This window comes from Canis lupus, chromosome 1 (assembly GCF_048164855.1).
Source record: "Canis lupus baileyi chromosome 1, mCanLup2.hap1, whole genome shotgun sequence".
NCBI classification, from domain to species: Eukaryota; Metazoa; Chordata; class Mammalia; order Carnivora; family Canidae; genus Canis; species Canis lupus.
In genome coordinates this window covers 92,736,507-92,753,487 of record NC_132838.1, presented here as the reverse complement: position 1 = coordinate 92,753,487, position 16,981 = coordinate 92,736,507, and the positions used below count along the sequence as shown (strand labels likewise).

At 40.0% G+C, this 16,981-nt stretch overlaps 1 protein-coding gene across 40 annotated transcripts in view; it reads left to right on the top strand.

Annotated features, from left to right (window-relative positions):
- RFX3 (regulatory factor X3) overlaps positions 1 to 16,114 on the top strand; it is a 288,425-nt gene extending 272,311 nt beyond the window's left edge. For 33 of the 40 annotated variants that reach the window (XM_072839876.1, XM_072839901.1, XM_072839958.1 and 30 more), the window contains 4 exons: positions 3,919 to 3,981; positions 4,940 to 4,982; positions 9,030 to 9,264; positions 9,526 to 10,019. In XM_072839876.1, coding sequence (XP_072695977.1) covers positions 3,919 to 3,981; positions 4,940 to 4,982; positions 9,030 to 9,264; positions 9,526 to 9,589 — 405 coding nt within the window. In that variant the 3' untranslated portion in view covers positions 9,590 to 10,019. Of the gene's footprint in view, positions 1 to 3,307; positions 3,341 to 3,918; positions 3,982 to 4,939; positions 4,983 to 5,241; positions 5,622 to 9,029; positions 9,265 to 9,525; positions 10,020 to 10,192 lie in introns of those variants that run through there. The other 7 variants (XM_072839975.1, XM_072839765.1, XM_072839758.1 and 4 more) reach the window with 6 other exon arrangements.
- The last annotated feature ends 867 nt before the right edge of the window (positions 16,115 to 16,981 follow it).

Genomic DNA, 16,981 nt, shown 5'->3' with positions numbered 1-16,981 from the left:
CTTTACCCAACAGTGGCAGGTTGGAGTGATTGCAACAAGACTATAAAAACTACAGTATTTACTGTCTGACCCTTTACTGAAATAAAGTTTGGCAACCCCTGTTCTAGACTACACTGTCATGTTTTGATGCCACCAGGTAAACCAGTTAGGCGCTCTTGTGTGTGGTGATTGTAGACTTGGACAGCTAATGTCGCAATGAACAGAGAGAACGTGTGTGCCTATGTCCGCGTGTGCGTGTGATTGTATCTGTCTGCCTGTAGATCTGGATACACTGATGCTTTTTCTAGTAGGACACTGCTTCTAGAGGGGTTGTTTACCTGGCTGCCCAAGGTGATGTGGTTATGAGGACTCCCTAACCCTCTCTCCCCGGGATGGGGTAAACTCATCCAGCAGGGAAAGTGGCCCCAAGGGTGAGGTCTTCATCCCAGCCCTGAATTCTCTTTCCTTCTGTCCCTGACTCCTGCCCCCCAGTCTCTGCTTTGTGGGCCCCCATGGATTCCCTCCTGCTTGCTCTCTGCACCCTGACTTCCTCTGCACTGTTTCCGTTCCCGTTCCCACGTATCAGAGTACTAGCATTACCTCCATCCCTGTGAAAAATTCACTGCTTCTAGATCCAATGCACAGTGGCCTCTTAGGGGCACCTGGGGTTTGCATCTCCTGAGCAGCACCTGGCTCCTTTCATGGTGGCAGGTGGTAGACCTGGGGGCCTTTATTTTATTTTATTTATTTATTCATGAGAAACACAGAGAAGCAGAGACACAGGCAGAGGGAGAAGCAGGCTCCCTGCAGGGAGCCTGACATGGGACTCGATCCAGGACCCCAGGATCACAACCTGAGCCGAAGGCAGATGCTCAACCACTGAGCCACCCAGGTGCCCCAAGACCTGGGGGTCTTGTAAGGAACCACTCTTGAGCGGCTTGGCCACGGGTCAGGGTTGTACCAGGACCTCCCCTCAAGGGCCCTGCCTGTAGCTGTACTTGTCCTGCCCCGTTGCCCACTGAACCCTTCCCAGTCGTTACTACTCTCCTTGCAAGGTTGTGGCCTCCCAGGCTCCCTCCACATCTATTGGTCTGCTGTTGTCCAGGAAGGTGCACATTATTAGGATCCCTGTCGGGACCCAGAGGAAATGCTTTCTGGGATAATGAGGTTTTTCTTTCTGAAACAACAGGTATGCTTCCTCTATGTTCCATTCTGTTTCTACTTCAGAACATCCCCAATTTATCTATAGAATTTTGATTCCCACCTACATCAAAAGGCCATATGCTTTCTAACCCCAGAGCACATTTTAAACCCCTTAATTTGTATTCTTCCCTCCATGTATGGAACATACACTCTCTCTCTCTCTCTCTCTCTCTACTCCCCCCTCCCTATCTGTCTGCCTCTCTCCCTCTCCACCCCCTCTTCCTCCTCCCCCACCTTAAGTTCCTAACTCGAGAGTGCAGAATATCTGATCTCAAATCCCCTACCACCACATCTCCTGCAAATGTTAGATAAATCCATTTGTTTTTAGTGGCCATGAGATTACATCTAAGCTCACTATCTTGCCAAATTCTTAAGTTTTTCTGAGGCTGAAATGAGGAAGCAAATTCATGCGTCTGGTAGGCAATCAGCCCTTACTATCTGTCAGGTGCCATAGTAGATTCTGGGGTATGTTTATGAGGAGGACACAGGCCCCGGCCCCCACAGCCCTGGCCCCAGGCCTGGGAACAAGTCAGATGTTAGAAGAGGAAACAAAGTTAAGTGTTGAATGTGGTGGCAGATGCTTTGAAGGAAATGATTACAGCTGACAGGATAGGAGATGCCTATCTGGGCTGTCAGGAAAAGCCTGTCTGAGGAAACAATATTGAGAAAGTGATACTTGAGGTCATAATATTTGAAAGAAAGCCCAGCATACACGGAACCTTGAAAGTCCTTTATGAGCTCTGAGATGCCACCTCAACAAACAGCCGCCTCTCCAGGCCCCCGTGTGGCGAGGGAAGTTAGTTTTTCCATTTGCTGGAGCTAAAACTTGACGGCAATCTCCCTGCTTTCTCGAGAGCCGCCATTTTGTTCATCCAAATCACAGGATCTCTTCCTTCTCTGTGGTTTCTGGTTCGTGCCCTTCCTTCCTGCTGCCTGGACCTGCTGCCCCTTCCCAAACCCCCGCAGCTGACTTCCCTTCTGATATGCCTGTGCTTCTACACCCTTCTCGAAGCTTGCCTCACTTTTTGGCTCAACTACCTGTCCTTTGTAATATAACCAACTTGTGATACTCACCTTCAGAAAGAGGGGATATTTCCAGATTAACTGACTGGAATTGGCAGGCACAATGGTTGGCGCATAGTTGGCTCCCAATAGATGATTGAATAATAAGTGAATTGAACGGATGCTCCTCGTTTTAGCCAATCTGTAAGGAGTAAAGTGGTTTTTTTTCTGAATCCCATGTGTATTCTTTTCCTCACATGTGAAATACATATAAAAACCTTTACCTTTTCTATTGGATATCAAAATCTTACCTCTTATTCACAAGAGTTTTATTTTAAATCTACTCTCTCTCCTTGCTGTACATGTGCAACTTTGTTACTGATCCCAGAGACGCCTAGAGGCATTGATGGGTCTCTCGGATTGCTTGTACGGAGTCCAGCACAGCAGGGGCCACAGGCACAAAGCATTTAGTATGCAAATATCTATTTACTCATGATAATAGCTACCACTGAAATGTTGATTGTTGTCGGGGGGGGGGGGGGGGGGGGGGGGGGGGTTTAGAGGGAGGGGTTTGTTTCGTTTTTCTGTTTTTAGCATCCTGAATAATCAAATGTATTCTTTGGAATGAAGCAGGAACGTTTAGTGGAAAATCTTTGTATTAAGGAAGTTGCCATATTTCGGTTGAATAGCAGCCAAAAACAGTTTCTTTTGAAGAAAATTTCCCAGTATGTCCTGAGTTTGGTTTTAGCCACTTTGTGTGATATTATTGATTACTAATGGCAGTAATACTTTAGTCTCAACCTTTTGAGATTTTTCAGAAACAAATGGAATGTTCGCTTTTTCTAGGTTTAGAGGCAAATGCTTAAAGCTCATCACTGCCAACTTGTTTCCAGAATTGGATCCTAAGTGTTATTATAGTATTCATTTAAAAGAAACATAAATTCACTGTGTTGCATCAATTAGAAATCACTTCTAAATAATCCTTCAGCTTCAGGCATTCTTTCTTTATAAACTATTTTAATAATACCAAAAATGGATAAAGGGTCCCCTTGATTTTTTTGTTCTTGTTTATATTCTTTAATTCAAGAATTTTTGCATAATTTCAGTTGTGCTTTTTATTTAGATTAACACAAGGTTCTGACCCATGGAATCAGGAAGAACTTCAGAACAACAGTTCAGTATTTATGATTTTATATTTGTTGCCCAATGGGAGGTAACTACAGAGTAATGGGACAGTTAAAAAAAAAAAATTCTAAGAGTTATGGACCCAAAAGGCCCTTGTCCCCTTGAATCACCTGGGAAGGCTACATGTTTATCCCGGTCATGCTGCCATAGCTTAAAATGCTGTGGCATGCCTCTTCTTAAACTGCCCCCGAACTGCTGAGAAATAATGGGGTAAAATGACATACTATTTTGAATATCCTGAATTGTGGCAGAGGTGAATTAGATTTTGATGAGTCATCAGACATTGTTCCAGGACCAAGGGCAATCGATATAATTTGGAGTGTTATTTGCAGTCACAACTGAATATAAAATAACAAAATGGGCTTTCTGGAGTGATACATAAACTAACTCTTGAAATTAATTGTTAAAGAGGAATTCCAGATCCTTGGACTGGAATATATATCTAAGCTCCCAAGGGGTAGCTATTATGAAGAACAATACATGTGTAGGTTAAAAAAAAAAAAATGTGTTACATGTTTGCAAAATAAGATCAGTTTTATTACTTTGTAGACATACCTTGTAGATGAAAAAAAAACTCCTATCATGGAACTCTTTATAAGCAAACTTCTGAATGTAAGTAGAATTTCTGCCTCACCCTTTCTAAGCCTCTAGAGAAACCCAAATTTCTATAATGAGTTATTCTGAATCCTCAGCTTTACAGAAGTAATGTTCTCCATTTAAAAAGTGGGTGCTTTGAGGTCTCACATCACCTTTTTCTGATCCACTTGGTTACCTCTGCTATTCCCTTTTTTTTAAGAGTATCCATCTTTGTTCACTCTGAGACTCTTAAAACCTATTTCCTCATGATAAAAATATCATTAAGCTTTTGAACCAAGATAAAAAACAAAATCAAAGCTGAAGGTTATTAATTGCTTCCTATTGTTTTAAATTCCTTATTGTTGCATCAGTAACAAGCAGATGCCTTTCTTTTTAAAAATAGGATCTTGGTATCTTAGTAAATAACAACATCAAATTACGAGACAAGAAATCTCAAAGATTTTCTAAAAAAATAAATACTCTGAACTTTGGGGTTCCCTGCTACATTTTTCATTTCTACTAGTGAAAGCTTTAAACAGAGAATTCAGCCAAGCGGCTGGACCAAGTCCCTGTCACATTGCACCCTAAGGGGGTCTTTTAGGCCGCCCATGGGTGGTGGAGCTGACATGTCCTGCTTCATCAAATTTCCACATTTATCCCACCACATCCAACTTCCCTCTAAGCCAGCCAGGGCCCCATCTCTTCACTGCTAAGTTGAAATAATAATAATAATAAAGTAAAGTGGAGCGCAGAAGGCAGAGAAAATTGTTATTCTCTGCAAGGAGGCCAAGACAGCTAAATTGTGACACAATTTAAACTGTTCAAATTCGACAAGTTTGATTGGAAAATTGAGTGACCCCAGGTAGTTAGAGATCAAAAAGGTCACTGGTTTACAGTCTTAAAAAGTCCTACTTGTGTTTTTGCCACAGACTGTTAGAATATGATTTTATTCTACGTGGTAGTAACTGTTGCCCAAATGACTATTGTTTTACAGTTTGGTGATTTAAATGCTGTGTCTCCTGGAAATCTGGATAAAGGTAAGAAGTGAAAATGTACATTTTTAAGGGCTTCTTTGAGAAATCCCTGTAGAGGAAAATGTGGTGTGTGCCTACAATTCTCTTATTCTATAGAAATGGCATAGAACCCTACAGACATATGACAGTTTTGTCTCTCAGAGTCCTCATTGTTTATTGCTCCATTTCTGTGCCTTCTTTATGGGAGGGATATTAAATGCAAGAATTGAATTTAAATATAGTTGGCAAACCCTGCGCGACTCTCGCCTACATGTCATTACAGGTAGCAAGAAATTATTTCTGACTGTCGCCAGAGTCCTGGTGAGAAGTGATAAAATTTTATTGAAGGTCCACTCGGCAGCAGGAAAGATTTCTCAACCTGCCCCTTCTCAGTAATTCATACTTTTCACTGGAAAGACAAGTCAAGAGATAGCAAGGAAGCTTACCATAAAAAGCAAGATCGGCAGTGGGGACAGATGCAAAGGATCACATGCGGAGTTCTTAGATTTTTAAAGCCCGCGTGGCCACTCAGCATGTTTCTTGAAAGAACTCAGGATCTATGGGACCACACGGGCTCTGGGGAAATGAGGTTGGGATCAAGCATGTGCAAATGACAACAATCCTAATGAAAATACCAGCTCAGGTTAAAAAAAAAGAAGAAGAAGTAAAATGTAAAATATGTAATAAACAAATAATACAGAAAGTATAGACCTTTCCTCAAAAACAGAAAAAAAAATAAAAAACAAAAAGTAAAGATAATCCTGAGGTTTTAAGGAACTGAGTTCTGGAGGGAAGGACAGAAAGCCCAGACTGGGGAAAACTGCCCAATTAGTCCTAGGACAGAACAGAGCTAGCTGGGGAGCAGGCAGGAGAAAGGGCTTGAGGGATCCGTATGTGAAAGGCAGTGATGATGTCCAGAGCCTCCTGCGCCAGGGTACTTGGGGCAGCATCCTGGCCTCCTGAGTGGTGGAACACGCGAACGTGGGGGCCAAAGTCCTTAAGGAATCCAGTCAGTCTCACTCCCACGTTAAACTCCTCTCTGGCCAGAGGAGCAAGTGTCAATTCCTGTTTCAGGAATAGGCATAAGAACCAAGCAGAAAAATACACACTCTCTGTAATTAACCCAGTGACAGTCTGGAAGGTGAATCAATGACGACACTGGTGTGTAAGGAAGGTGAGAGTTGAAACCCATGGCCAACATAAAGCAACCCTGCTGACGCGCTGACCAAGGCCTGGTGGCCCATGCTTGAGGGTCTCACCCCTGTGCGTAGGGTGTGGCAGGAGCCTTGTACTTGGACCACTGCATGGCCGCCCATCTTGTTTTGTAAAGTGCTGGACCAAAACGAAGTCTTTAGTAAGGTCCAGTAGCACCTCGTTTTAGTTTCTGTGTACCAAATTTCTATAACCTTGAGGACATTTCTAGGAGATGTCTTCGAATCTTTAGGAGAGCATGAAATGTCTATGGAATTGCATTAATTTGCCCTTAGAAGTGGAGAGAGGGCTTGCTTTTTTGTGGATCGCTTTGTAGCCTCTCCATTGGAGCCCCATCACCCACGAGTGGACCCGAAGAGAAGTGGCTTTGGAGTACTTAGGTTTCTTCAGCCTATTATCCCATTGCTATCTCTACCCACGGCATGGTAGATGAAAGGACTCTCTCCACTCTCTTAGCTCGCCTGCCTGCTTGAAATGAATTTTTTCCTTTCAGTGCCACCTGTTTTATTATTTTGACGCTATTTCTCAGGCACAGAAAAGTTGGTGGAGAGGGAGCCGTGAAGCAATGTGATTTATCCTCACCTTGGAGTGGCCCTGCTGGTCCCATTCACCCCCAGATCCGGTACTTCTTAAGATCGGCCAAACTGGCCTAGTCAGGGCCTGAGGCTTGATTTGAATGTGAAATCTTCAAGTGTTCTTGTGGGCTTTTTCCACAGAATGAGAATTTTTTTTTTTCCTGATAATGAAAATTTTTTAGCTCTATATAAAAATTTCAAATAATACAGAGATTTAGAAATTATAACAAGTGAATCTTCACAGTCACAACTCTAGGGGATGACCACCAGGAAAAATTTAGAGAGGATTTTTCCAGGTTTTTTTTTTCTGGTTTCTATATAAGCAAATACAAAAACAGACCTGAAATGTGTCATACAAATGTGTTTCGATTATACTGTCTTTGTGAAGCAAATGTCTACAAAACATATCTTTTCCCCTGTAGCCAACATTCCCTTTGAACATGCTCTTCCTGGCAAACCCTGTTATTATAAAGTCCATTTTCCAGAGGCAAAAAGGTAACAGGGTAAAGTCGATGAGCCTCATCTAAGAGCACTTCTGTGTTTACCTCTCAGTAATGCGTTATGCCCTTTCTGGTCAATAAATCTAATCTTGATCTTTTAAATTACACATACCACTTTTCAGGAGATCCACTCCTAGCAACTGCATGCTGCACAACCTGTGCAACTGTATGTGGAGGCTCTGTTCCTCCTCATCACGTGTCTCTGGAACCAGCTTTGCCCCAATAATAAGATAATGATAATAAGAGAAGAAAACCCAAGGGGCCCATATATTAGCAGGGACTTTTGCTGTAGGTGACTGATGGGGATGTGTTCTCTACACTCTCCTGAGGAGAACCTTCCATAGTAGTAAGGTTAGGTGTGAGTGTTTTCTCTCTCTACTGTACTTTGGAATTTTAACAGTACATGCTGGAAAAAACCTAAATGTTAGCCCATTATAATGATGTCTAAGTTAATATAAAATGTATTAAAATTTGGAGGTGACAACAACTATTTAATACATTTAATTTCCACAAATGAATACCGGCTATTAACAGTATCAGAGTTGGCAGGAATGGAAATCCAGTGTGCATTTTTAATCTGATACTACTGCCTCAGTCACTTAGTTATTTTAAGATTTTTATTTATTGCTTATCCCCAAATCTTTATTCATGAGAGACACAGAGAGGGAGGCAGAGACATAGGCAGAGGGATAAGTAGGCTCCCTATGGAGAGCCCATGCAGGACTCAATCCCAGGACCCCAGGATCATGCCCTGAGCCAAAGGCAGGCACTCAACCACTGAGCCACCCAGGAGCCCCAGTGTGTGTGTGTGTGTGTGTGTGTGTAAATTAAATATTTTATTTATTTATTTGATAAAGAGAGCCAGAGAGCACAAGTGGGGGGAATGGCAGAGGGAGAGGGAGAAGCAGACTCCCTGATGAGCAGGGAGCCCCACTTGGGACTCCATCCCAGGACCCTGAGATCAGGGCCTGAGCTGAAGGCAGATGCTTCACTAGCTAAGCCACCCAGGTGCCCCTTAGTCTATTTTTAAGGGCCCATATAATATTGTCATCTATAACATTGAAGGGCACCAAAAAGTCTCTACAGCAACCCTTCCTTATCCATGCTGTAGTTATTTTGCGAATGAACGCATGTGTCCCCTACATTCACATGGGCACAGGTGAAATTTATATCTAGTGTAGATTTCAAAGGACACTGAAAACTTTCCTCCCTCCCTCCCTCAGCAGTTTTCAGCTCATTCCCTCCAAAGCAGCATAGCCTACCAAAGTGACTACTTTAGGGTGATTCAAATTATGCCAACTCTTGACTTTTTTTTTTTTAAGATGTTATTTATTTATTCATGTTAGACAGAGGGAGGCAGAGACATGGGAAGAGGGAGAAGCAGGCTCCCTGCGGGGAGCCGGATGCAGGACTCATCCCAGACACCAGGATCACACCCTGAGCGGAAGGCAGATGCTCAACCACTGAGTCGCCCTGGCACCCCTAGGCCAAATCTTTCATACAAAAACTTCAGGAAGTCCCAAAGGTCTTCTTAAAAGAACTCTTAAAAGTTTCCATCCCCAACTGGCTAGCACTCAATGACTTTTGCCCTGTTGGGGAGGACCGCAGGTGGCACCAGTAGGGCCTTGCTGCAAGCGAAGTGCCAGGGGATAGGGACACCCGCAAGCCCTGGGCCCGGGAGGAGCAGCTGCCCAAGGGTCCCGAAGCCCCCGACGGTGGCCTTTATCCGGGGTGGGGGCGGGGGGTCTTCCTGTAACGAGGTCTCGGGGTTGTCGTTTGTGCAGACGAAGGCAGCGAAGTGGAAAGCGAGATGGACGAAGAACTGGACGACTCTTCGGAACCCCAAGCCAAAAGAGAGAAGACCGAGCTGAACCAGGCGTTTCCCGTGGGCTGCATGCAGCCGGTGCTGGAGGGCGGGGTGCAGCCCAGCCTCCTGAACCCCATCCACAGTGAGCACATCGTCACGAGCACCCAGACCATCCGGCAGTGCAGCGCCACAGGAAACACGTACACCGCGGTGTAAGGATTATTAAAGCGTATTTTTCCAGCTAACATTACCCCTGTTGATAGATTGGGCTTAAGCTGAAAATTTAATAAGCCTGAAGGTCGACTGTTGTCAAATTCTATCTGTGCTGAACATTACCTTTTTTGGAGTTGTGAAATGGAATGGGTGTATGTATTTTGCCAGGTCTTTCTTTTTTTCTTTTCTTTTTTTTTTTTAACGTAAAGAAAAAATCATTTGCCTCTCAATAATAAGTTTTTTTTTTTTTCTCTCTCTAGTTTCAGGTGTCAAGAAGGATTTTTACCACATTTAATGCCAATGTTTTTGTTTTCTTATAATTAAAAAGTAATTTACATTTTTTTGTAGCTTAAAATATTTTATTGTTGATTGTTAGTCTTGGTGTATGATTTCATGTGTAAGTTTTTAATTAGATGCACTTCTGTGAAATATCAAAAGAAATGAATTTCTTTGATTTACACTGGAGGCATGCCCATTTGGCAGCAGATGCATCAAATTTGCTTTTGAAAGGTGCTTTTCATTGGACAGAACCACAAGACGCGGTTTTGATAACACTTTGGTACGGAGAGAGAATACAGAGCATTTTTATTATAGTGCTAGAGGGTTGGGAAGGTCATCTATTTTTCTCTGGAGAAAAATTGAGCTGTGCATTTATCAGTTCAGGGTAAATGACAGAACTGCAAGAGATTATGCTAATATGCACATAATTTGTGTACATAATTATTAAACCATATTAATGCAAGCTTCCGTTAAACATTGAATTTTAACCGTTATTTGCATACCAATTCCTCTGTTTAAAGACTACTGATTCTGTATTTGGGACCACTGCACAGATGCATTCTGCTGTTGAGTGGGGCTGTTATAGTTAGATACTGAAGCTGAAAAAAAAAATGACTTGACTTTTTTTGTTTTGTTTTTTTTTTTAAGTGTACATGCTACTTATGCTGAGCTGGACATACAGGAAACCATTCCATTTGGATGACTTTCTTTTATTCCAGGTCTTTTTCCTAATAGTAGTTCAATATGCTGCTATTATAGAAGAAAATTTATAGAATGCAAGGAATGTAGCAACCTGCATATCGTTATTTCCTTCAAAAATATTTCCTGGTTTCTAAAGTATGTGGATTTAAATTTTAAACAGAACCTGAAGGCAGTGTAACTGGCACACCACACTGTTGCTTATCCCCAATTCTGTAGGATTTGGATAGGTGGCTGGATGGACCAGTGCCATTGAAGAATGTACATCAGGGATCATCGTACCTCGGCTATTACATGGTGCCTTAAAACAGAACTGAAGCAACGGTTTAGTAAGGCTTATTTTGTTCATGTGAATTCCTCTTCAATCCATTTGACAAGGTGTGCCTGTCACTTTCAGATTCCCGAAGTAAGGACAGGTTACATGTTCTTCAAAGGAAATTTAGGGCAAAACAAAAAGACAGAAATCAATTTCCCCTCTCCGAGTGACCACGAATGGACTTTTTGATTCCTATAGCTGAATATTACTTGATTACAGATCACATTGCTTAAGGGTGTGGAATAGCAGACTAGTTTTAATTACCAACTTGTCACATAAAATCATATGTTTTAGGCCATTCTTATCTAGTTATTTAAGAAAGTTAACAAAATAAGCAGGTACTTATTGAAGTGCATCTTTTCAGTCTAAATGTTTTTTTTCCGTCTGTGTCCTGGTTGTCTGTGTGTTCACGGTGCACTCAAGTGCCCATGGGCAGGAGTCAGCTCAAAGTCGGGGGAGGTCCTAGACAGGATGTACCCATCCCCATCTTAATTTGCATGAAAAGCCAAGGTTCTTTTAAGCACTCAAGTTATTAACAGCAACAACAACAAAAAACAGGCACATCCATTCATTTAAGTAGTTTTTAAAAAGCTGATCAGCAAAAATTAATACATAAATATGTAAAGCCAAAAAAAGGGAAAGCACAAAATGATTTACAGATGATTAATGAGGCCTATATTGAACTCAAGATGTTTATCTTAACAGTTTTACTGGGGTGGGGTTGGGGGTTGGAAAGAAGAGGGTGAGCCAATCTGTTAAAAAAAAAAAAAAAAAAAAAAACGAATGGCTTATCGGGTGACGTGCAGTATATTTCTACTGTTGTTGCTTGATTGCCTTGGGCTGTTCGCATAACTTAAGATCAACAGAGTTTCTTAAGTAAACTTTAAATGTTTTAGATGTAATTTTTTAAATGGATTCAAATTTTCTATGACTCAACTCACTCCTATTTGGAAGTATTCACTGGCATTCTCTCATCACCTCATCCAAATATCATTTACATGACCATCCCTGTTTTTTGTTCGCCCAAAAGGCGATGAATTTGCACCATCACGCACACAAAAAGGCAAACAAACAGAACACCTTCACTGCAAAGACCACCTATCTATTTCAGTGTGCATTAGGGAACATTTGCAGGTAAAATTAAACTCACAAAACAAAAAAGACACTCTTCATCTCAACTCTCCTTTCCAAAAAGCTCTTTCACTTTCCTCTCCTTGTCCACCAGCCCCAGAACTCTACTCATCTGTATCAGACCAAATGTACTTGCTGGTTTCACCTTGTTTATTGAATGATTTTTAAATGTATTGATTATCATTGTTTAATGTTGGATATATTTGTATCATTAGAGGAATCTGATAATAACGGGCAAATTTAGATGGATGAAAGGTAGGGATTGGGGACCCTCCAGGATTCAACATTTCTTCCAGTTGTTCATGGTATATTCTCCATTAGGACAGTTAAGGAGTTAATTAATATTACTACATTTCCACTTGACTCACTAAGAACTTCATGATCTCCTTTATGAACACAGAAGCATCCATCTGTGACTAGGGCAGATAGTTGACCAACAGACAAAAGAGCATCTACAAGCTGGGCTACTTCTGGTGATCTGTAGTCCACAGTAAGACAATATACCTCTATAATCAGACACAGACGTCTCAACCAATCTCGAATTTGAATTGTGAGAGAGAGGAGAAAATTCAAACCTCCTAATTTGTACATTTGAGGAAATTGGAACAATCCCCTTCATTGTGTTTATTTAATAGTTTGATTTTTCATTTGTTTCATTCATTGAAACTGACTTTTCTAAATAATACGGACACTAATACTCTCAGAGTAGATTTATTGACAAGTGACAAGTGCACATGTTAAGGACTTCTTAATATTTCTTGACATTGTAATCAAACCCACTAGTCATGAAAAACCTCTACATAGACCAAGTGCTACACTTTCAGCGAGGAAGATTTAAGGAAGGCATGTTGGCTATCGTTAAGTTTTGGAAAAGATCCTTCCGTACAATAGGATTGAGTATCGTGGGTATGGTTTGAGCTTCACATACATACATTGAGAATCATACCCGGAAGATTTGCATCCATGAAGCCAGTGAACAATGGGGTGAAATGGGGGAACCACCTCCTTGGAACACAGGGCCCAATTTTGAAATTTTTCTTTGGATATCAAGCGGCTGGTCACTTTTTCAGGATTCTCATCCAAACTGTGTTTGGACTGACTATTTAAGTCTTACTGCCTTTTCAGAAATCTGCTTTCCTTTTTGTGCTTTTTCTTGTACTGTATAGCACGGTTCATGCACCTCTCTTTAGATGGTGTACTTTAAAAAAAAAAAGTAAATTTTAGAAAATGGTTTTAACACTGCATACCTAAAATTAGTAGTGTGCAACATTGACTGCCTTTGATTTGTAGTAGACGAGTAAACAATGAACACGTCCTTGTGGAATATGCTATCAAAGACGTTCAGGACTGACGACTCTTTCATTACTGAAATCATGAACCTTTTTGCGTGAATGCACTCTCCAGAAGTGCTAAGCGTGATGCATTTTCAAATTTAAAAAAATTCTTCAGACGATATATTTGAAATGTCTAAAATGATGCTGTGCTTGAAACATTAGTGAAAAAGAAAAAAAAATGTGTGTCACTGTGATGTCAGTCCTCCCTGTGTGGACACAAGTAGAAAGTAAAAGAACTCTGGCAAGTCACCTTTCTGGACAATTTGAGGCAGTGGTTATAGGCAACAAATTGACCTTTGTTAGAACCCTTCCCTCCCCCAAATTCTCGGTGAGGAAACCACAACTATCAAAAAATTGAAAATCAGAACTTAACAATTTCTGTGAATCACCCTGGAACATGGGGGAGAGGGGGTTGTCATGCAGTGCTATGAAAATTGGGCTTGTCACTAGATCAGTTCAACCTCCATGTATAGGGTTAGAACAAATCAATGAATGGAATCCTAGTATTTCTGCAAGTCTGGTGATTAAAAAAAAAAAAAAACTGGAATAGAAGCATTAATTCAGTGCTTGGTTCTAGTATTAGAAAACCCCTTTGATGTAATGCCTTGTATTAACCCTTTGAGCATTGTAAGATATACAATGGGGGACAAAAGCCTTTCAGATCATTTATTTAGACTTAGACCGGTAAAATATACTCTATATCCAAATGTCTAATTATTGCTGTTTTTTTAAGGGGGGGGTAGGAAGAGAAAGTGTTTCCATGCTGAACACTTGCATTTTATATACAACTCTTAATTTTCTTCTTCAAGAGGGCTTGATATATTTATTCCCAAATATTCACTGCCATCTAAGTAAGTGTACTGTTTACAGAAAAAAAAAAAAATCGACTTTTCTAGCATCACATCATGACTCTAGAAAAGGAGGACAGATACATAGGGCCTTTAGACCTATGTCATAACTGACCTCTGCACATTGAAAGTACCTAGATTGCCTTTAAAAGGTATGATAAAGAAAGGGTTACATTTCTTTTTTTTTTTTTTCCCCAAAACAAAACAAAAGATCTCATTTATTTAGCTTTAGAAAGTACAATTGTAAGTGAAGCCTTAGGAAGAAATGAGTTCTAGTGGATAAAGAAAAGCTGAACTCTTTGGGGGCAGGTAAGCTATTTGGAGTTAGATCTCTCATAAAATATTGTTTGGGAATTTCATACAGGGCATAATTTTACCTATGCTCCAAAACTTTTAACACTTTGTCAAAAAAAAACAAACAAAAACCCGATTAGACGTAGGTAGAATGGAGAGCAAAGCACTTGATTTTCAGCTCATCTGTCAGGAGATGCCATGACGACTGCTTCTGATATGTGTAAATGCCAGTCCGCTTACACAGTTGCCGACTTTTGTTCAAGGGACGCTCTGCGTGCACTCGTCCCCCTTTGTCCTCTGCGTGACGGAACATGAGAGAAGTGTCGTCTGCAGATGTGCTTGCGCGGCCCTAGCCGGGCGCACCCAAGAGCGTAACCTATTCCGATGTCTGGTGAAGGGACATCCATAGCATAGTGCAAGTTTGCCGTAAACATTGCTTTTTTAGGCAGCGTAGGAAGTCAAACCATGCAAATTACTCATGTGTTAACATGCAATACTCAAAGGGTTTTAATTTAACTCTCTTCTTTTGAATTCTTCATGATGATTTACTGTAAATGCTTCTCAGTTTGCATGCTCTGATCATTGCTGCTAGTGATTTTATGTGCCAGTAGACCTGAGTTTAGTTTACCAATTTTACTTAAATAGTAAAAGCCACTTACAAAGTGACTGCCTAGGATTTTTTTTTCCTTTTGTTTGAAGTAATTGGTAATATGTCTTATTTTCAAAAAATGTGTTTCGTCTCTTATTTGGTTCTGGTATTTTATTCTTTATTTCCCCTCCCCCTTTCCTTTGTTTTTTAAATAAATTATGATGTTGGGATTGGAAGCCCTGAGTAATGAAATCTTTTGGTAAGAATTGTTATGTAGCTCGATAATGAGGACAACAAATCTCTGTTAGAAGAATTCTGATTCTGGGGGAGGAAGGAAAAAATTAAAACTCCCTATTGACTGTTGATACCGAGTACATTTTTCCTTCAATGAATTAATAGTTTTGAATGAATGATTGCCTTGTTTTAACCTGCTAAACACAATTTTAAATGACCCAATAAAGGAGGTATTGAATTTTATTCGTTTAAAAAGCATCTTTTGTACCAAAGCAAATTTTTTTCTCTACTCATCTCCATCATCAATTGGGACCTATGGTGGTGACCAATGCATTGGTTACAGAAACTTTAAGTGAGTGCCTTGAGAAAACTTGGAAATTTGTGCCTGGGGTGGTAAACTTTTAATTAGGTTAATTGTAGTGCTTACCAATCAGTAATTCCACTATCACTCAGGGCTTTCGTACCTTCTAGGTAAAACTTCTTTCATTGTGTTTTTTTAAAATACTGTATTTTTTTTTAAGTGCCATCATTTAAATTTCACTTAGTAAGTGGCAGATTACATTATTCAGTCCCACAAGCACAGAAACATAGTAACACTAGGAGATATTTGAACATTTATTTTACAATCGACTGAATATATTATGTAAATGAGGTAAGCAACTTTTGTAGAGATTGTATGTGTGAGATAATGTAATGTTCTTTTCCAGTTTTTGGACTACAGTTGAATAAACTTTTTAATTATTTAAAAACATCTTTACCGAATAACATGTGATGGTTTTTTGTATAATGTATTTGATTTTGTAAATACGTATTTCCTGATGTGATTTTTGTGAGAAATGCTAAATCTTTTAGTATATCATGTCCTCTCAAAATTGGCAGGAGCTAAATAATAGTTTGTGGGCGATTTGTATTGTGTACTGTACAATAACTGGGGAACTTTTATAATTATAAAAATATATATTAACTTTTAGTGTGTTGTTTAAACAAATGACTGGAACATACTAAAGATATTAGTAGGATTTTTCTGAATATTTCAGACTTGAACTCAGGCTAGCTTTCTTGTGTTTTTCAAAACAAAATGGTGTCTTGTCTTTTAAAATCAATAAATTTGTTTCCTTGTTACAATACATTTGAAATGCCTTGATTTTTTTCTCCCTCAAATCATTGCCAGAAAGCTCATAATGCACCTCCTGCTTATCTAGAGGGTAGTCTCTGTGTCATTGACTAGCTTAGAAACAAAATTAAGTTGTTTTCCGTTTTGGTGTCAAATGAAATTAGCAATATTTACACATGAACAGCCCAAAAAGAGAAAACAGAATTATAAGCCCAGCAGGGTACAAATCTTACCCTCAAAGAAAATTAGTGATTGAGTGCTGTTTAATTTCAGAAGCTGTCAACAGTTCCATTGTAAGTCCAGATTTTTGGATGTTCATAATGTGTTTGTTTTATGTCACTTCACATTGATATTTGGCACCCAAGTTCCTTGCTTAGATTGAAATAGCTTATTAAAATTCATTTTAATACACTTAAGATTCCCTGCCCCCATTTTTTGCTGCTTTGAATTACATACAGAAAAATGTATTATTTTCAGTATACATTACTGAGTTTTGGCGAACACATACAGGCATGTAACCACCACTACAGTAAAATTTAAAACTTTTTTTTTTATACCTTGCAAATATTTTTTTTTAATTGTTGTGCGGTGGGGGGGGGGGCTTCCTAGAATATGGAATAGCCAATTTGTTATGATTTCATTAAAAGATAGAAATGCAAGACAGGAAATATCCTTGTGGGAATCCCCAGCATGGTGCTTTCAAATCATAGTACAAAGTTACTTCTGAAACAAAAATATTGACCTCTTAGCCCACAAAAACACCAAAATCATCCCAACTGATGTAGATGTTTAATCCAGTAACATAGAAATGTACCAAATAATGTTAGTTAATAAACAAATGAAAGAAAAGGCAGACAGAAGTAGTCTGTAAGAGTACT